A 22,083-nucleotide genomic window follows, 5' to 3' on the forward strand; every position below is an offset into this window, starting at 1 on the left:
GAAAGCTAAAATAGGCAGATGATAATTGAAACTGAATTATTAGGAAGAACTTATGGAATGAGAATGTCGGAGAAAAGGGGAAAAACCCGAGAAAATCCACTGACATGATGTCCGTCACAAACCCACCTGTCCTGAGATCGAGTTCAGTTGAGCTGATTTTGAGCTGAACGTCCTTTTCAGCAGTGAGGGTATATGAGATATGAACCTACTGATTAACGTGGAATCCGAACCACATGAGCTCCCGGCGGGAATCAAACCCGGGTCTCCGACACCAAAGGCACGTACGCTAATTGGTTAGTCATGAAGGAGCTCTGTCGTGAGATCGAATCAGTAATACTAAAAGTGAGTGAGAGCCACTACGCCCTCAAATAGAAAACATAGACTATTGTAGGATGCAACTTGGGCACCAGATCAGTGTTGGGCAAATTTCAATTGAATTAACAATTAACAATTAATCTGTAAATTTAATTGTTAATTGCAATTAACAATTGAAATAAGTAATGGTTAATTGTTAATTGCAGTTGGCCATTAAAAAAGGAGAATCAATTGCAATTGATCAATTGATTGAAAGTAATTGCAGTGGAAAGTAATTGCAATTGAATTCTGTAATTCAATTGCAATTGAAATTAATTGGCAATTGATTCAATTGCAATTGATTTCCACAGCAATTACTTTCAATTGATTGATCAATTGCAATTGATTTTCACTGATTAATTTTCAACACTGTAGTTCAGAGAGGGCGTGGGGCAATGAAAACTTTAGCCACGACCAATTGACTCACCACCCGTCGTGACCCACGACCCACTCTGACCCACCACCCACCATAAACCACTCTTACCCACTGCGACCCACAGACCCACCAAAACCCATTGTCATCAACTCTGACCTATGATTCACGCCCTTTTCTCTACTGACTAAAGAGTTTAAACTTGTAATAAAACAAGCCTATAAAATTATCACTCATCGGAGTTTGAATTTTTACGATCAATAGCTCAAGCACCGCACTAATACAATAACGGCGGATCTCACCTTTCTAATATAAATAAAATAGAGTTTGTTCGTGTGTCTATCTATCTATCTTTGTGCGACCTGTGGACGAGACGAGTGGACCGAAACTTTTCAAAATTTGGTCACGGGTAGCTTGGTCTAGGCCCCAGACCAAGACGAAGAGCTTTTTTTAAAATTCCTTACTAGGGGGTCTCCAGGGGACGTTTACCGGTACCGGCCTGGGGACCAGACAAGTCGGCCGAGAGTTACCAAATTTTGGTCAAAGATACCTTGGTCCAGGTCCCACACCAAGGCAAAGCTTTTTCGAAAAAATTCGAACCAGGGGGTCTCAGGGGGCGTTTACCGGGACATGTAAAAGTAGTAGAAAATGACCGATATCAGTGTCGATTTCATAGTTTTCGCGGTCGCTGAGATCAATGGTGAAACTCCGATCGCATTAACTTCCAAATTCACCGTATCCGGCTACGGGACGTGGGTCAACGGGGGGGGGGGGATGCCGAAACGTACAAGTAATCCAAAATGCCGATATTAGTGTCAAATCCATAGTTTTCGCGGTTGCTGATATCAATGGTGACACTACCACTACGATGACTTTAAAATTCATCCATCGTTGAATGCGGGCCTTGGGTCACCAGAGGGAGAAATTCCGAGACATGTAAAAAAATTATCGAAAATGACCGATATTAATGTCAAATTCATAGTTTTCGGGGTAGCTGAGCTCATTGGTGAAACTCAAGACCGCGTTTACTTTCACATTTAGCCCCCAACAGCTAAGAAAGGGGGGCATTATAACGGGAATCACGAGACATGCAAAAATAATCCATAATGACCGATGTCAAATCCGTAGTTTTCGCGGTGGCTGAGATCAATGGTGATACTTTCATTAGCGATGATTTTCAAATTTAGCCACCATTGTATGCGGGCCGGGAGTCACCGGGGGTGGGGAATTGCGAGACATGTAAAAATAATGGAAAGTGACCGATATTAGTGTCAAATCCATAGTTTTCGCTGTCGCTGAGATGAATGGTGATACTTCCACAGGCGTTGACTTCCAAATACAGCCCCCATCGGCTGCGGGCCAGAGGCATTGTTTTTTTTTTCAAAATTGGAACCAGAGGATTATAGGGACTTTTACCGGCATATGTAAAAAGGAGTAGAAAATGGCAGATGTTAGTGTCACATTCATAGTTTTCGCGGTATTAGTTGGGGGTTGGTGGGGGCCAGAGGAGATTTTTTCACAATACGAACCAAGGGGGTCTGAGGGGGCGTTCACCGGGACATGTAAAAGTACTAGAATTTGTGTCGAATCCATATTTATCGGGGTTGCTCAGACCTATAGTGACACCCCCGATAGTGTTTACGTTCAAATTCAGCCCCCATCGGCCTTCCCAATGAAAACACAAATATGGCGGAACAAGTTAATGCTGTTCCGTCAGGAACGATTTCGAGGTCGTTTCCTTCACATCGTCTTGTGCGTGTTTTCTACCGTTTTGTAAGCCTATTTCCACGTTTTGTGATTCAATGGTAGTGGGTCAAAATGGGCATTCAATGTGGGAAGAAAACTGATCCACTCTCCCACCAGTATCGAATTTCAAGGTCGCTTTTTTCGCATTGTTTAGTGCATATTTATACCGTTTCTGCGCATACTTTCACGTTTTGTAGGCCAACGAAAGTGAGTCAAAGGCGACCTACAAATATGGCAGAGAAAGACATATTCATTCCACTTTCAAGGTCCATTTTGACCCTCTCCCACTGATGCACAAAGCGACAAAAATCATGTATAAAAAATGTGAAGGAAACGACCTCATTTGATGGTGACGGAACAGCATTAAGTTATTCCGCTATACTTGTAGGCCATTTTGACCCATTTTTGTTGTCGCACTAAAGTGGAAATAGAAGCACTAAAGTGGAAATAGGAGCACAAAACGGTACAAACCAGGCACTGTACGATGCGAAAGAAACGACCCCCCAAATTCGATAGTGGCGGAACAATGGCTCTATTTTCTCACACATTGATGGACCATTTTGACGCATTTCTGGTGATGCTCAAAACGTGGAAGTAGGCGAACAGAACGGTACAAAATACACACTAAATGATGCGAAAGAACCAACCCCGAAATTCGATAGTGGCGGAATAGTGAGCCATTTAACTCCCACTTTAAAGGCCCGTTTAACTCACTTCCGGTAACGCACAAGACGAGGAAGTAGGCACACAAAACTTTTTAAAAAATAATCACTAAACGATGCGAAGGAAACGACCTAGAAATTCGACAGTGTCGGAACAATGGGTCATTTTGGTCACACTTTGGAGGTCCTTTTTCACACACTTCTGGTAACGCGCAAAACGTGAAAATAAGGGCACGAAACATTCACTAGTCGACGCGAAAGGAAGGACCACGAAATTCGGTAGGTATAGTGGCGGAGCAGTGGGTCATTTTCGTCCCACCTTCGAGACCCATTTTGACCGTCTTCCAACGACGCACAAAACGTCGAAATACGCGCACAAAAGGGTATGCGATGTGAAATTAACGACCTCGAAATTCGATAGTAGCGGAACTCTTGGTCATTTTCGTCCCATCTTGGAAGCCCATTTTGACCCACTTCAGGTGACGCATAAAACGTGGAAATAAGGGCACGAAACGGCACGAAAATCCACTAGTCGATGCAAAAGGAAGGATATCGAAATTCAGTAGTGGCGGAACTCTTGGTCATTTTCATCCCACCTTCGAGACCCATTTTGACCGTCTTCCAGTGACGCACAAAACGTCGAAATAGGCGCACAAAAGGGTACGCGATGTGAAATTAACGAACTCGAAATTCGATAGTGGCGGAAAAGTGGGTCATTTTCGTCCTATCTTGGAAGCCCATTTTGACCCACTTCTGGTGACGCACGAAACGTGGAAATGGGGGCACGAAACAACACGAAAATTCAGTAGTCGATACGAAAGGAAGGACCTCGAAATTCGGTAGTGGCGGAGCAGTGGGTCATTTTCGTCCCACCTTCGAGGCCCATTTTGACCATCTTCCAGTGACGCACAAAACGTCGAAATAGACGTACAAAAGGGTACGCGATGTGAAATTAACGACCTCGAGATTTAATAGTGGCGGAACTCTTGATCGTTTTCGTCCCACCTTGGGGACTCATTTTAACCCACATCCCACGACGTACAAAACGGAAGTAGACGCACAAAACGGCACAAAACGATGTGAAGGAAACGATCTCGAAATTCATTGGTGGCGGAAGAGCAATAACTTATTCCGCCATATTTGTAGGCCCATTTTGACCCACTTCCGGTGATGCACAAAATGTGGGAATAGGCGCATAAAGCGACACAAAACACGCACAAAAGATGCAAAACAAAGTACCTTGAAATTCGTTGGTCGCGGAACAAGTTAATGACGCCGTGAGCACCAATATAAGTATATACTGTAGTTCTTACCAGTTGGCGCGGTGGGTCAGTGGTAGAGCGTTCACCTCCGGTGCTTGAGGTCCCTGGTTCGATCCCAGCTCGCGCAGTTTGTACTTTGTGGTGGACAAACACCGTGCTCGTGGATTTTCTCGGGGTTCTCCCGCTTCCTCCCACTTTCTTCATTTCATTCATTTCCTATCATCACCGTCTCCTTTAGCCTAACCGGCATAATCGTGGGACGTAAACCTAAAGATTTCATATCATTTTTTGTAATTCTTACCATCAAGGCTGAGAACTGCCCGGTCCAATTTTTTAGCCAAAGTAGAAGCCCAACCGGAATAGTGATGTCAACCGACTCGGATCGGTTCAACTGAGCGTACAGCTTGAACTGGCTTGGTTGGGATTACCCATCGACTGGGCTCAATTGAGCCAATGGCTTGAACCGGCTCCGTTGAAACGAGTCCATAGGCTGGGTTCGAGTCAGCTTAACTGAGCCGATGGCTCGAACCGGCTCGGTTGGGGTAAGCAATCAGCTCGGTTCGGCTCGGCTCGTGTGAGCATCGGCTCGAGCTGGCTCGGTTGGATGAGCTGTTGGCTCGGTTCACTTCTCGGTTCGGCTCGATAAGTGAATAAGCTGTGAGCGAGCCGCTTGAGCTGTTGACAACCCTAAACCCGGGTCGAGCAGTTTTGAACATATTTGGCTGGAGTCCCATAACTTTTAATAATTTTTGGCTCGAGCCCGAATACTTGCTCCTCCTGAACTCAAACCAAGAACCTCGTGACCGATGTCCTTGCCTCCTGAAGATTTCTTGACGACCGAGATCGACAGTCAACTAATTTTTAGTATTCCGATACAAACCGCCTACATTCCATGTTTATACAGGTACACGGTGTTATAATGATAATTAATTATAGTAGTAGTAGTAGTATCATTGATAATTATATTGTCTATGTATGATACTTGAAGATAGTAACGCAAAGAATTTAACTCGAATTGGCTCGACTCGACTGGAAACTCGATCCGAATTCGAGTCGAGTTGGGGGAAATTTTTCGAGCCGAGATCTCAAGTCGAGCTCAAAGAAGTCTGCTTCGAGTCGAGTCGAGTTTTAAAGAAAACTCGCTCGAACTCGTTGGTGCCCATTCCTATTGTATGCATGACGGGCATATAGAGTTCTTTCGAGGGGGATAGAACCATAAACATAATATATTTTAAAAAATACTTAGTTTCCCGGCTTTCTTCCCATGGGGGGGGGGAAAGGATGGTAGGTATCCAGCATTTCTTATAAGTACCTTATTTGAAATATGTAAAACAGTAACAAGTGGACAACACAATACACACACATCATCTTATCTTCAGTTTTAATTGCTGACTTCAATTGCAATTAACAATTACAATTAACAATTACAAGTTTCAACTGTCAATTGCAATTAACAATTAAATGTTTCAATTGCACCCTTTGCAATTGACAATTAACAATTAAAAGTTTCAATTGCCTTTTGACCAATTAACAATTAACAATTGACAAAAATTTAATTGCAAATTTTATGATTGAATTCAATTGCAATTGAATTAATTGTCAATTACAAATTGAAATCAATTGCAATTGAAATCAATTGCAATTGATTTTCAGAGCAATTACTTTCAATTGATTGATCAATTGCAATTGATTTCAATTGATTTTGCCCAACACTGCACCAGATGGAGCGTTCTAACCTTCATTCACCCCAGGGGCGTAAATAAGGGCCCCGCAGACCCCGCATTGCAGGGCGGGGGGGGGCTCAAGCCACCATGGGGCCCCAAATCGTAAGACGTAGAGAAGGGGCCTCATTCCACGTAGTCTGCGGGGTGACCCCCGAGCCCTTAGTTACGCCGCTGATTCACCCCTACTCAAAAAAGTAAGCTTTTTTTAAAAAAATCACAGAAGATTACACAAATTTTAAGCTTAATTAAGCTACTTACTTTTCCATCTACCACGGCTGCTAATGGCATTGTGTCAAACACACAATTCACAGATTCCCAAACTTCCCTGCCTAGCATCTCTCCAAATTTAGTGACACATTCTCTAAAAAGAGAGGAAGGAAATTTCGTAAGAATTAGTATCAGAAAAAAAAAAAAAAAAAAACAGTAACCTTATAATGTTCAGTTGTAGATTTTAGGCTTATAATTTCGACAATTAAACTATGTGGTAAAAATACTCGGACATCCACCTGAAATTGCTATCGAAATTTATTAATGGCGTCTACGGGATTGACCCAGCCTTTGCTTTAATAACAGTCTCCACTCTTGCAGGCGAGAGATACTTGGGAACAGATCACGAATGGTTGCGACCAGATGTGACAAGCTGGGGAATTGCAGCTTATTCTTCGCAGAGAGCTGCAACGAGGGCAGGTATAGATAGGTAGGTCGTTCAGTAAAGATGCTGCCTGACTCATTTCCAGTCGAAATAAGTTATAGATATTAGTAATGTGGAATGATACATACCTGTATAGAAATATTGCAAAATATCAGCCTTCTATCCTAACTTTTTTTTTTTGTTACAGATCCTAATCCATGACAAGGTGTGACTATGGCAAAGTTGAGGCCAGAGCCGTGATTCGTTACCTGTTTCTTAAGGGGAAATTGCCCACGGAGATTCACGAGGAGATGACCAATGTGTATGGTGATGTTGCCCCATCCTACAGCATGGTGAAACAGTGGCACAAGGAATTTAGATGTAGTCGGACGTCAGTGCAAAATGACCCAAGTCCAGGAAGGCCTCAATCAGCCATTGATGATGACACTGTGAAACAAGTGGAGGCATTAATCCTGGAAGACAGACGAACAACTATCCATGAACTATCCCAACAGGTCAAAATAAGTGTAGGGTCCACCGAAACAATCATCCATGGCCATCTGCACCTGTAAAAATTGAGTGCCAGGCGGATTCCAAGACTGCTGCAACCTTTTCAGAAGGAACAACGCGTGAAAGCATCAAGGAAAATGTTTGGAAGTGTGCAATCGTGACCCAAAGGACTTTTTTTCCGGTTTCATCACATAGGACGAAACATGGATCCATACGTTTGATCCCGAGACCAAAAGGAGTCCAAGCAGAGCTGTCACAAGAGGTCACCCCCCCCCAAAAAAAAAGACTCAGTTGACAAGGTGATATTGAGTGTTTTTTTTTAGAATTGTGAGCGCACCATCATTCCCAAGGGTGCCACTACAGTGAGCTGCTACAAAAGTCACGAGCAAAACTCAAAACATCTAGACGAGGAAAACTGTTGCTGCTGCTCCAGGACAATGCACCGTGTCACAATGCTGACATTGCCAGGAAACAAGCAGCCACTTGTATGAAATTTTGCCCCATCCCCCGTACTCCCTGATCTGGCACCGTCCGACTTGTTTCTCTTCCTCAAACTTACGAGATTTCTTCAACTGAAGACCTCATTTTTGCAACATCAGAATGGTTCACAGAGCACTGCACAATTTTACAAGGATGGTATACATGCACCGGTGGGAGAAGTTTGTGTAAATTTGCGTGGTGGCTATGTGGAGAAGGATAAGTATTTCCTGTAATAATAATTACTACATGATCAGCACATCCAGCAATTCCAGCTACTTCTCTCGTATCATTCAACATCTGCGAGTCCTGTGGACATCCTTTTGTGGTTTTATACATTGTAGGCCACTACATGTTACCGAAGGCTCACGAAATATCAACAAAAATAATCACTCGGTATTTGCTTCTTTCACTATCTTCATTTTCAATTATTTCAAGTAACCTAGTTATAGTATCCTCTGTGCTATACTCTCTCAATATATGGTCCTCATCAGGACCCTTAGTAAGAACGGATTATCAAATTTTATTCTGGGTGGCTACCAATTTCTTGAACATGACTTACAAAAATCATCTCACAATTTAAAAGTCGATGGGAAAAGAAAAAAAAGTATTGAGCTTACAGTGTCAAAACTCGGCCACAAAGAACTCTACGGAAATTGAGAGTATACTAAGAATTACAGCGATATTTAACAATTGATGACCTACGATCGTCAACTATCTCACGTGGTTCGACACCACGTTAAGCTGTAGCTCCACGTCTCATAAAACCTCGCTGCTGAAAAGGACTTTAAACTCTAATTCATCCATCCAGCTAATCAAATATAAGAACTGGACTAAAGATTGAAACTGTTCATGATCTGTCAATATCGTTTAATGTTTTTGGCTATAAAATGAATAAATATCACGAAAATGAATAATCAACAGGTGTTTTAGAGCAAAGAATCAAGAGATCACATTGTGATTTGAAAATCACACCAGTAATTACGCATGTGCACCTATAGTGATGCTGTTGTTACCATTCGTCTGCTTTCAACAATTTTTCTTTCCCCTGAGACGCCGAACCAAAAGGCATGTTAAGATTTACTTGCATTGATTGTTAACTGAATTATGTTGCTGCAGAAATATCACAATGTCACCAAAAGACAGCCACGTCATCTGCAGTGAACCTTTGAGAAGACAGCTTGTTCGGTTCAAATGCACGCCCATACTTTGAAGAAGGCTGCTAAATTTGGAAATCGTGGAATAATAATGAACATTTAATCAATGTAAAGAATGTAAGGTCAATATATTGACAACTACTTGGCTGTAGTCCTGGAAATCAGCAATGCTTCCGCTGGAAATTTATTGCAGAGCCTCTTTAAGCTGTAACTTAATACAAAATGCGCTGTCAGCAGTTTGCTTCTTATGTTTATTGCTGGGCTGTGGGGCTGGTTTCCAAGATGCTACAGAACATGCAACAGAAAAGGTTTCTTCCAAATTTACCCTGGCCACCCCGTTATCGAAATTAATACTATGTGAATTACTTATTTGGGGATAGGTTAAAAACAGAGTTTACGTACCGTGATTGCCTATGCCTCTCGAAGAACTTTGTGATCGGATAACGCAATGCACTGTAGAACATTTTAGTGGGCATGTTATACCGAATGTGGAATGATTTGGTTCCCGTTTGGATGTGTCGTATGACTGAACATGTGTTCAAGGGTGTACACATTGAAGGACTGCGATTAATGTATGGCAAGCTTGCACAGGTGGCGCTGCTTACGGTGTAAGGTAAGAAATAAATTTTTAATATTTAAAATCGCACCATGCTTTATTAACACGCTGTATTAAAAAAAAAAAAAAAAAAAAAAAATCGGTGGAAAACAATTGATTTCTACCCCCCTCCCTTCCTACGGCCGGTTCTCCTGATTTAACGTCTTTTGACTTTTAACTTAGGGGGTACTCTCAAGAATGTAATGTACCATGGGGAACCAGTAACACTGGCATGACATGAAGAGAAAATTTGAATGAGACAAGGAGAAATCCTAGTGGTAACTTTGGTCGTATGTATGATAACTAGAGAAAATAACATATACAAATTCCTCTGTAGTATACCTTTGGTATTTAAAAAATATACTCAAAAGTTAGGATCAGGATTAGGAATTAGATTTCTGGGCTATCGACATCTAAGACCATTTAGGCTGTCATTTATATGAGGGATGACGTCCCTCAGCGAGCACACTATCCAACGAAAGGGAAGGAAGGAAGCGAGCTGGGAACATTATGTTAGGTACCGTCCCGGAATTTGCTTGGTGTGAGTGAGGGAAACCCAGGAAAACCCTCACTCAAGATGGCTGGCCCGAAAAAGTTGTTACACTTTTTGGACCGAGTATCCCTACAGAGAATCGAATCCGGGACCGCTCACACCTTACTCAAAAGTGCCTGGAGGCTGGTGGTCATCAGCCTGAGCAACTTTTGTAGTTGTAACACGCAAATATGACTTGTAATTATCTTTAGATGTTTGAATATTTCTATTATTAACATTTTAACGTATTTTCTGTTCAAGTGTGTATTAGGGATGGCCACAAAGTTCCGGTTCCGGCGGAACCGGTTCTCGGAGATCCGATTTTCAAAACCGGTTCCAGATCTGGATCCGAAAACTTGGTTCCAGAACCGGATCTTAGGAACCGGTTCCAGATCTGGATCCGAAAGCCCCCAAAGACCCGTAAAGGAGGCACGAAGTTCACCTTCAAAAAATGCAAAGAGGACCATGCGCTTGTCCCCCCCCCCCCGTCCAGATCCGCTTGTGCCCCCAGAAAAAAATTTTGGTCCACCAGTGGGTGTTTAGCCAAATGAGTTGGCCAGTTTGCCTGTTTAGCCAATGAGTTTGCCAGTTACTCAGTTTATTTAGCCAAATGAGACAAGCGGCCGCCGCCTGGGTGCCTGCCTGTCGCTTCCACCATTTCATCTAGCACACTGTTCACAGTCTGCCAGCAGCTCGGGTTTAGCGTAGGGATGGTCACAAAGTTTCGGTTCCAGCAGAACCGGTTCTTGGGGATCCGGTTTTCAGAACCGGTTCCAGACCTGGATCCGAAAAACCGGATCCGTTCAGACCCGAAAACCGGTTCCACAAGGAACCGGTTCTGGCCTCCCTAGTGTGTATATGTTTGTTTTCATCACTTTCATATACATAGTCGACTTAGACCTTACTAGTAAGCAATCTTCATCCTTTTTTTAAAAAACTTGGAACAAAATGTCCTTTTATAATGGACCTGAGTTTCACATTCTGTAAAAAGAAAGAAAACATTGTTATTCTCTTACTTGTAAAACGAGAACATTTTCTGCACTTCGCGCACTTCATGGTTCCCTCGGAGCAGATAAAACTTCTGAGGAGCCAACACTTTCTGTGCAAACAGGTACGCTATGACTTCAATTCCGTGTTCCCCTCTATCCACGTAGTCTCCTAGGAACACAAACGACGCTGGAGTTAACAGAGGACCAAGGCGCCACAGGACCTTCTCGAAACATACTAAGTCACGGTAGTTTCCATGAATATCACCTGAAAATAAATTATGAATTCAAAGAATGCAAATAAATTAATTAAAACTAGTTGAATCTGCGCTCTCTACACAGCGCATCATTCACATATAAGCATGAATCTCCTTGTCATTCCTTACAGCATCTGTACATGTCTCTTTACAGACACAAGTGAAAGACGTCTTGATAAAAATCGGCAAGGAGTACCATAAAGGGGAGATTTTTTCGATTATTTTTTTTCAGTATCTCACACCGTTTGCAAGATTTGAGCCTACTTCCGGTTGGAGTTTCTAATTCATGTATGATCAGTGTTTTCTTTCTTCTTGCATGCAGTACGTAATAAGCAAATACATTACACACACAATTAATTATAATGTCACTGATATATGGTGTTTATTGGACAAAACACTCTACACAATAGATTCATCTTAGACTGAAGAAATGGTTATCTTTCGTTTTTCATTATAATTTGGCCATGAAACAAATGCCTGAGAGATATACAGTCCCTGTATACAAATATGTGGTGTTGGAATATACAATTCGTAGGATATGATGCTTTACTTTTTTCAAATTTCAACACTTCCAGTGTACCCGTAAAAATGTAATAAAGAAATAAGGCCATGTTTTTATAAATATTCAATTAGAACTAAACAATCTACACAAAATTTGCAATCGATCAGTGAAAGCGGTATCTTTCTAGAGCCTATGGTTCCCGAGAACTCACTGTCGAAAGTATTGGCCACAAACATATAAACGTCCACAAACATATAAACGTCCACAAACATATAAACTTTTCTTGAAAGCAAAACATATAAACCTAGCATTTTAATATAGAGGTAAAAATCTGAAGAGTGGAAGAAATTACTCTCAGGTTTTGATAATTATATTTACAAAATATTAAAACATAAATAAACAAATACAAATTATATTAAATACAGGCAATAACTACATGAAAGCTATTAACAGTAATAACTGTTGTTTAACAGTTATCACAACAATTGTTTTGTTACAAACTTGTTAAATGCAAAAAACGTAAAAGGAAAAAAAATTGTAGAAAACATTAAAATGTAAAAGAAACTTTAAATGGTACTACACTAAATAACACAATTACTTAGATTGACTGTTTCAGATTTGCTTCTGTGTTTGAATTATTGGCTTATCTCAACAAATAAGCAAAACGAAAATAATAATTTCTTGATCAAATCCCCAATTTCCAAGTTAAGTACCATTTTCCCTATGTTTTTCACATCATTTCTTTTTTCGTGACTTTTCCAGGATTTTCCTGAATTCCACATTTTTAAAAACCTTACTGGAAATACAGTCCATGAAGAGCTGTGACCAACAAACGCTTTTCAGTTCATTAATGTGTCGTCAGCGTATCAGCTCCCATCGCTATTTTTTTCGTTTTTCTTTCTTTCTTAAAAAAAAAATTAAAGAAAAAAAAAACTCGTATGTTGTAGTTTCTTAATTGCCCCACGATGCTGGGTTAACACGGGAATTATTGTGTACCTACTGAGAATGGAAGCCGGACCTACACGTAGCAAAGACGTGTGTGTGAAATACTTGACTACATTAGAGAATATGAAACATTTCAAGTAGTAAAATGCGAGCTCAGCAAAGTTTTGTTTCCTAAAAATGCGCTCTCAACAGTGAAAATAATCTTCAATTTATTTTAAAACTATATTTTATGAGAGAAAGAGGAATGATTTCCACGAACGATATACGAGGCCTGTCTAAAAAGTATCCGACCTTAATTTTTTCCACGCAAAGTAGTGATTCTCAGGCGGCGCCACCGTGCACGGTAGAAGGAGGAACCTTAATGCGCATGCTTGAATTTTTTGACCGCGTTCGCGTGTGCCAGTCGTGAGCTGGTGGTCGCGAAGTGAGGTGCTGTTGGTAGTGTTCGTCGGATTTAGTGTTTCTCGCAAGATGACTGAACGAATTGAGCAAAGATACTGCATCAAATTCTGTCAAAGGCTGGGTGATTCTCAAAGCCAAACAATTCGTAAGATTCAGCAGGTGTTTGGAGAAGATGCGATGGGTGTAACACAAATTAAACAATGGTTCAACCAATTCAAAGATGGCCGCACATCAGTCGAGAGTGAGCAGCGTAGCGGCAGGCCCCAAACTGCTCGGAATGCAGCTGTTGTTGAGCGGGTGCGAAATTTGGTGATGGCAGATCGCCGTTTGACAGTGCGGGAGATTGCAGAAGATGTTGGAATGAGTAGATTCTGCACATGCAATTTTGCGTGACGATTTGAACATGAAACGAGTGGCTGCTAAATTTGTACCCAAGTTGTTGTCTCAGGAACAAAAAGACACCCGTTTTGACGTTGCACAGGACATTCTGGACACCACCAACACTGATCCTGGGTATCTGAATTCCGTGATAACTGGAGATGAGTCATGGGTGTACGGGTACGACCCAGAAACAAAACAACAATCGTCTCAATGGAAGCATCCCGATTCTCAAAGGCCGAAGAAAGCGCGGCAGGTGCGAAGCAAAATCAAGGTGTTGCTGACTGTTTTCTTCGATGCCCGTGGAATTGTGCATCACGAGTACGCACCGGAAGGACAAACAGTGACAAAGGAGTACTATCAAGATGTTCTCAGGCGACTCCGTGACGCAGTCCGGCGCAAAAGACCAGAAATGTGGACAGCGAAGAACTGGCACGTCCATCATGACAACGCCCCAGCACATTCATCCCAATTGATCCACACGTTCTTAGCCAAACATGGAATTACAACCATTCGCCAACCTCCCTACTCTCCAGACCTGGCTCCTTGTGACTTCTGGTTGTTTCCAAAATTGAAGACGCCTCTGAAGGGATCCCGTTTTGAGAGTAGAGAAGACATAATGCGGAACACGACGACGGAGCTGAACAACATTCCAAAAGAAGACTTCCAGCGGTGTTTCCAGCAGTGGAAGGATCGGTGTGCTAAGTGTGTGGAAGCACAAGGGGCCTACTTTGAAGGGGATTAGGGTCCCAAATCTGTCAGGTATTCGCAACTATTTTTCTGGCCAAAGGTCGGATACTTTTTAGACAGCCCTCGTATATATGCAGTGACATGCACAAACGTTCCTCAAGAAGAGGGAGAGATTCAAGCTTAAAGTTCATACAATTTCAGGTGTTTGTACACATATTTTAATGCGATAGAAGTTAAACTACCCTCGCATACTCCACTGCATATATGCACGAGAACTAGCACAGAGCAGTTTGATATTACTACTTGAACACTTCAACTATAATTTCCCATTGAGTTCGCCATTACTACCCGAAACGCCTCGCATATATGGGTGTCTCAAAAGTCCCCTGACATAGGGCGATTCTGTTATTAGCAGAGTTACAACAAAATGTAAGAGGGGAAACCGTTTCCAAGTACGATGTTTTCAATCTAAAGTGAAGGGTTTTTTTTTAATCGGAGGAGCTATTTGGGCTGTACACTCTTTATGCGCCCAGTGTTAAATGAAAATGCAACGTTGCCATTTATATGGACTCACAGCATAAATGAATGAAGTGAATGTTTGAAATGGGAGCTGGCCATAGACACGTTAGCGTAAAATACAGTAATTTTATTCACTTATGTTGTGGGCCCAGGTAAATGGCAACGTGGCATTTTCATTTAACATTGGGCGCATAAAGAGTGTACAGCCCAAACAGTTCATCCGATTTAAAAAATTCTTTCACTTTAGATTGAAAACATTTACATTATTTGGAGACGGTTTCCCCTCTACATTTTGTTGTAACTCTGATAATAACAAGAATTACCCTATGTCAGGGGACTTTTGAGACATCCTGTATACTGATCTGAACATACAGACAGTAAGCTTACGCATAACTAGAACAGTAACATTTTTCTTCTATAATAATCATTACAAAATTCCTTTCTTATTTGTTTGTACATACAGAATAAGTAAATAGGTGTCCATTCAATTAATACAAACTAAAAAGTACGCGAACTGTTAAGACCTACCTAGAATATATGCTGGTGCAGGAATTTCGACTAGCCTTGGTTCCTTCATAATGATATTCTTCGTTTGTGCGCAAATATCGATAGTACACCTTCCAAAGCCCGTCATATCCATCTGGAAATAAACATAAAACACTTCTGTTCAATCTATATTCACACGAAAGGTAACTGGCCATACCTACGTGCCAGTAGCAGTAAGGTAAAGCGGCTGCCGTAATACAAATCCCGCCAAATGTAAAGGACTTCCATTATACGATTTCTGAACGCCAACGGACAGAATGCAGCTGATATCCATGCGGAATTGTATACCATTTACGAACCGACAAGAAAGGAAGGGAAGGGAACGGTGCAGAGTGTTTCGGGAAGCATGTTTAAATCTTCATGATGAGCGTAGCAGAAGGCCTAGTGATTAGACGGACGATCTGGAGTGATCCAATCGCCGGTTCACTATAACCGAACTCCACAAAAAGTTTCCAGAAGTGTTTGCGAAAACAGTGTATCGAACTGTGAATGACAGGCTAGGTTATCACAAACTGTGTGCGAAATGGGTGCAAAAAATGTTGACAGACGCTTATAAAGAGCAAAGAATGACAGCTGCACGTGATTTTTTGGCTCGCTGGGGGAAGATAGGGACAGGGCCGTGCCGTGAGGGGGGGGGGCGAGCGGGGCGACGGCCCCGGGCTCCGAAGTAAGAAGGGCAAAAAATTCAGGAGAAAAAAGGAAAAAAGATAGGAAAAATTGCTTGTAGTATATGTATGGGGGCGCCGTCGTATACTCTCGCCCCGGGCGCTGATTTTCCACGGCACGGCCCTGGATAGGGATGACCTCTTTTCTCACAATGACAGGGGTGAAATCTAGATATCGTAAGTTACTTGGGAGCCGAAGCAGCAGCCACTGCAATGGCGGCACTCTCGTTTTTCTAAAGTGAAGAAATTCAAACAAACACCATCAGTTTACAAGATCATTGGAACTGTGTTTGGGACCAAAAGGAAATTCTTGGAACCAGGACAAACAATTATAGCAGATGTGTATTGTCAAACATTGAATAAACTGCGACGTGCCACTAAAATCGGTGGAGAGGAATGCAATAATCTGGAATTATTCTGATTCACAACAATGCTCGTACTGTTGAGAGAATTCAAAGATTTCGATGGGAACTATTTAACCATTCCACTTACAGCCCCGACCTTGTCCTCACCGATTTCTTTCTTTTTCTTCATCTGAAAAAGTGGCTTGCACCGAAGTGTTTCAACGACAGTGAAAAGCTCAAGATATGAGTTCTCGACTGGCTGTACTTTCAGGCGGCATATTTTTACACAGAACGTATACGGAAGCTCGTGGCACGCTACCAGAAATATCTGGAGATTCATGACGACTACTCGAAAAATAGCCAAGGTATGTACTTGTATATCAATCACAATGAATTTCTTCTTCTATCATTTGTTATTTTATATATATATTAACAATTAGAATTGGAACGAATGTTTGGAAGAGAACTGGTCAAGGTCTATTATATACATGTAACACCCAAACATGCTAAATGTTGCCGCAGACAATGTGTCTCATTGTTAACCTTGAGACATATATTATTCACATAGCCTATAGTACAAAGCAGATATACAGATGGTGATCAGAAAAATGGAAACATCTGTAGTTGGCAACACGTCAGATGTATGGGTTGGCAGTGGTGTCGTGGCGCCCGCAGCGCCGGACCACTGGTGGTGGTGTGTTAGGTCGGTCTCCATACTACGTCAGGCGCAGTGGAACAGCAGTGTCCAGTGGCTGCAGCAGACGGAGGTAGTGTAAAATGGGAGACCTCTCAGATTTTCAAAGAGGGCAAATTGTTGGTGCGCGGTTATGTGGAGTGAGTGTGACGGCAGTGGCTACTGTGTTAGGTGTGTCGCGTGGGACAGTGTCGAAGGTGATGACGGCCTACGGAAGAAAATCATGACTGACAAGTCACGCCGGGTATTAAAGCGCATTGTCACGCAGAACCGTCGTGCTACTGCGGAGCAAGTGACGGAGAAACTCAATCAGCACCTCCCCCACCCTGTTTCGACAATCACAGTCCGCCGCGAATTACATGACATGAACTTACGAGATCGTGTTGCACGGGCCAAACCGCTCATCAGGAACCATAACGCTTTCGCACGCCGCAAATGGTGCCGCGACCATCCAACTTGGACCGTTGAGGACTGGAAACGTGTGATATGGTCGTATGAGTCATCCTTCATCCTATTCCCAACCACGGGCCGTGTTTATGTGTGGAGAACGCCCAAAGAAGCTTATGATCTGCAGTGTCTCCGCCCAACCGTGAAACATGGCGGCGGCTCGGTGATGCTGTGGGCCGCCATATTATGGTGTTCATTGGGTCCTGTGGTCACACTTACCGGACGAATCACTGCCAACGATTATGTCGCAATTTTAGGAGACCACTTGCATCCTATGGTCCGGATGTTGTTCCCGGACAATGACGCCATCTTCCAGGATGATAATGCACCCATTCACACAGCTGGCGTTGTTGCAGCGTGGTTTGAGGAACATCGGGATGAAGTTCAACACCTCCCCTGGCCCGCCCAATCCCCAGATCTCAACACAATTGCACATCTGTGGTCCGTCTTGGAAACACGACTCCGGCGACGATTTCCACCTCCATCCTCTCTCACAGAACTGGCCGATGCCCTGCACGAGGAATGGTGTAAAATTCCACTTGCTACCATTCACTACCTCTATACCTCCATCCCACGTCGCATCAAGGCTGTTCTGAAGGCGAAAGGTGGCCCGACACCATATTAATTTGGTAAGTTGCAATTTCGTTCAGGTGTTTCCATTTTTCTGATCACCATCTGTATGTGCATAACGGAAATATATTCACACAAAAACACTAACAATCGATCAGTCTCAGAGTTCCGTCATTACTATGGTTAGTGTACGTGTCTTCAACGCAGGTAGACTCAGATTCGATTCACGGCAGAAACTCATGTGGTTTGGATTCCACGTTAAGCTGTAGGTGTCCGTCTCATATGGCCTCGCTGCTGAAAGGGACGTTAAATTCTAATCCAATCGATGAGTCTCAGCAGTATCATTTAACAATGCAATCGCACAAATAGCATAATAAAACGCCACACTAACCTTAAAATCCTCATAATACTTTAGATCAAAGACAACACAGAAAAAGAAAACTCTGACAATTAATCTAGTTCAGTTCTCTCGGTCTTTCTGGCTGCTAGCATCATGTAACTCCCTTCAGTTCAAGTGATTAGCTGAGTGAAACACTTCTTCAAAAACATCTCACAATAAATTCACGCAATTGCTTTTACAGCCAAGGGTCTCTTTGGAGTTGTAAATGTAAAATGTGAGAATACTATATCAGCCGACAGAAAGTGATTGAATAATGACCACTTGGCTCTTTCATAAGAGAATTTATTTAATAGTTGTTGTGGTGATGAGGGATCAACATGGAGAAGTTGGAGAATGTCATTGAAATAGTAAGAGATGTGTAGACGTTGAGAAAAAGAATATTAATATGGTTTTTGGAGATTTTGGGGCGTAGAATGAGTAACGTCAAAGTAACTTGACTTGAGAGAGAGAGAGAGAGAAAATATAATTATTATGTATATTGTAATGTACTACGTACTTCTGTGTACAAACAGTGTCACATGCTCCTGTTTGTAAACTTCATCACATGTGTTCACGTCGAAATATTACACACCACGTGGGATTACTACGAGAAGCTAGAGACCTGCACGGGCCGAATTTTTCGGCCCGAGCCCAATCTAACCCGAATATGTCTAGCCCCGGCCCAGCCTGGGCCCGAAAAGTTTTGAAGATTTTCGGCCCGGCCCGGCCCGATAAGGTTTTAAAGATTCTTGGCCCAAGCCCGGCCCGGCTCCGATAAATTTTAAAAGTTTCATGTTGTAACGTTTTTCACGGGCACACTTTTTCAACGTTTGCTTTTACTCTAATTATCGTTTAACGAAAGTCAATAATTATTGCAATTAATCGGCCCCAGCCCGGCCCGACCTGAAGAGAAATCAAGGTCGGCCCGCCCAAGCCCGGCCCGACCCAAAGAAATAACAGAGACGGCCTGCCCAACCCGGCCCGTCGGGCCGAGCCCGGCCCGTGCAGGTCTCTACGAGAAGCAGACGACAGACCACCAGAACATCCTACAAGTCACATGACGACATGATTAGTAGCGCCACCGCCGCCAGGACGCCTATATAATGGACAGCATCCAGCGGACAGGCATCCGTCTTCAATTGGTTTCCCTCCTCTTGCTTGCCTGGAGCACTAGGAGAACCCGACCTCAAAGCCTCTAGTCTTCTTCGGGTCTCTTGGCTATTCCTTTCCTCTTAGCTTAGCATACTTCGGGGCTCTGTGACTTTTTATCCCCATCATTGCTTGCTTCGGAGCATTGGGGATTCCTACGCCACTCTGATTAGCCTGCTTTAGGGCTCTGTAGAGACCTATCCTCGACCGTACGGTCTTGGGCTACCTAATTTCTATCTCACAATAGAGAAAACTGTACTAAAGTATTTCTGTAAATACTGTTGTTATTAGAGGATTTTTTAAATAAATAAACCGGTAATGGGAATCGATTCCGGACTCTGATTTCATCAACTTAGCTCTACCTACTCCTGTACTAGCAGAACTTTTACAATATTTTATAGACGTTTGGTACATTGGTGTAACTTTCGAGAGGATTCGATGTGATGACATTAAGAAATGACTAAGAATAAGAATTTCGAGCTACAAACATATTAAATTGTGCTTACATTGATTTAAAAATAAAATAAAATAAACCTAAAAGCTGCATTAATTTAAAATGCATTTTTTCATTCACTGGGTAATTTTAATTAATGATAGCTTGTGACTCTCTTTGTTCTTTTGCGGCATTTTACGTCTAATCTAATTCGACACAAAAAAGAGGTGACGTGCATAAGTACAATATTTACAAGAGTCAACATGCCATTTGATGCCAAAACGTTCCGATTATGAAATAAAAATGCCAACTGTTCATTTACACCCGCTACTTCACCAGTTTTGACTTGTGCTAAAGATTTCACTTGATTTAATCTTATGTTGTTGATGGGTATCGTGAGACTAAAAATTAGGTTAACTCGATGCATCAAACACAAGAACACACTAACTAACTGTATAGCCTATGGAACCTCGAGGTTAATGCTGCGTTCACAAAAGCTCTCCATTGATTTCTGTCTTTAGCCAAACGGAACAAGTTTCTACTTTGTATTCCTATTTCTGAGAGACCCATTTTAATATTGTCCTCCCACCTGCGCCTAGGTCTTCCTAATGGTCGTTTTCCGATTGGTCTTCCTGTTAAGACTTTAAAAGCGTTCCTACTTTCTTCCATTCTAGATACATGACCTGCCCACCTCAGCCTCCTCGACTTGATAACTCTTAACAATGTTTGGTAAACGGTATAAATTGTCCGCCATTTTCCATTCCCGTTCCTCTTGGGTCCGAATATTCGCCTCAGGATCTTGTTCTCAAATACTTTCAGTTTCGCAACCATACAGAACAACAGGCATGATTATTATATATATATATATCTTAAGCTTTAAATGCCTGGATAGAATTCGCGACGACAAAAGATTGTGAACTGAATAATAACACAAGAAAGCACAAATACTTAAAAATAAAAAGCATTACACAAACAGGTAAAGAAGTCTGCTTGCTTGTCTCAGAAGACTTTCACTTACAGTCAACTACACCTATAGCAACAAGAATTTAAAATTAACTTCTCACCTGACCCCAATCGTAATTATTTTTGGGTCTTTTCCCCGGAGTCTTCTCAAGCGCTTCTTTCCTAATGGCTCGTTCAAAGAAACGAAGCCCTGTGAGGAGCTCATTGGCTTGTGACTGGGAATCGAAAGCATCCAATGACGCTAAACGGTCGTATTTCATTTTGGGAGAAAATTTTGATGATCGACTTACTGCTCCCACTCCTGAGAATAAATGAAGATAGAACATTACCAGTTGAAGCAACTTAAAAGAAAATAGAAGCGAAATATGAAAAATAAAGAAATAAATATATTTAATATCTCGTTAAAAAGAAAATAATATTTCCAAAATTAGAACAACAAAAAACTCTGGACTGGGGAATCTCTCGGTATCCTCGCCTAATGGACGAATGCTCTACCACTTGTAGATAGCAACACTATCATCGGTTTTGTGTGTTAGTAGTTTATTTCATTTCAGGTGTCTACTGGAATTATTTTGAAGAGATTATTTCGAATACATAGAGAATATATTTATACGAACAAGGCAAAACATAATGTTACTTTATGGCCATTTTCTGATTTTTCGCTTAGGCACTTACGCTTGGAAGAATTCCCCATTTAGAAGTATATACTCATATTTCCTTTCAGCATTGACCTGAAAGTATTTTAAAGTTTAATTCATAAGGTTTAATTTCCTAGCCTATACACACGCCACGTTTTGCCGTCCTCGATATATATGGTGAGTTATACAATATATACAGGGGTTATCTGTAACAATGGGTCAAACTTCAAGGGATGATGGAGTATGATAATTGATTAGGAAGTTGTTATCCGAAAATGCGTTAGTTCTGAGCTATAGCCCGCCGAAAATGTACCAAAATAGAACAAAAATGAACTAAAGAACGAATTGTCGGAGAAAGGTCGGGCCAAAGGAAATAGTGCATTATTTGACCTGGAGATTCGATTCATGTGCAAATCGATGAGGAACAATGGCGGTGCAAGAGGGGGGTTCATATGACAGCACTGGGTGGGATCGAAAACATTGGGTAAAACGTACCGCGAGGATGGAAAAGGACACAGAAAGCAATTTGAGAGACGGATCCCCATTTCGGAAA

General features: G+C 42.0%; 1 protein-coding gene across 3 annotated transcripts in view; it reads right to left on the reverse strand.

Annotated features, from left to right (window-relative positions):
• LOC145694354 (uncharacterized) overlaps positions 1-22,083 on the reverse strand; it is a 105,508-nt gene that overhangs the window by 28,381 nt on the left and 55,044 nt on the right. For all 3 annotated transcript variants that reach the window (XM_081770489.1, XM_081770491.1, XM_081770490.1), the window contains exons 10-13: positions 20,994-21,193; positions 15,231-15,342; positions 11,040-11,277; positions 6,380-6,482 (exon numbers count right to left, since the gene is read on the reverse strand). In XM_081770489.1, coding sequence (XP_081626615.1) covers positions 6,380-6,482; positions 11,040-11,277; positions 15,231-15,342; positions 20,994-21,193 — 653 coding nt within the window. The remainder of the gene's footprint in view (positions 1-6,379; positions 6,483-11,039; positions 11,278-15,230; positions 15,343-20,993; positions 21,194-22,083) is intronic.

Source organism: Thermobia domestica, chromosome 9 (assembly GCF_964235325.1).
Source record: "Thermobia domestica chromosome 9, izTheDome1.hap1.1, whole genome shotgun sequence".
Taxonomy (NCBI): Eukaryota; Metazoa; Arthropoda; class Insecta; order Zygentoma; family Lepismatidae; genus Thermobia; species Thermobia domestica.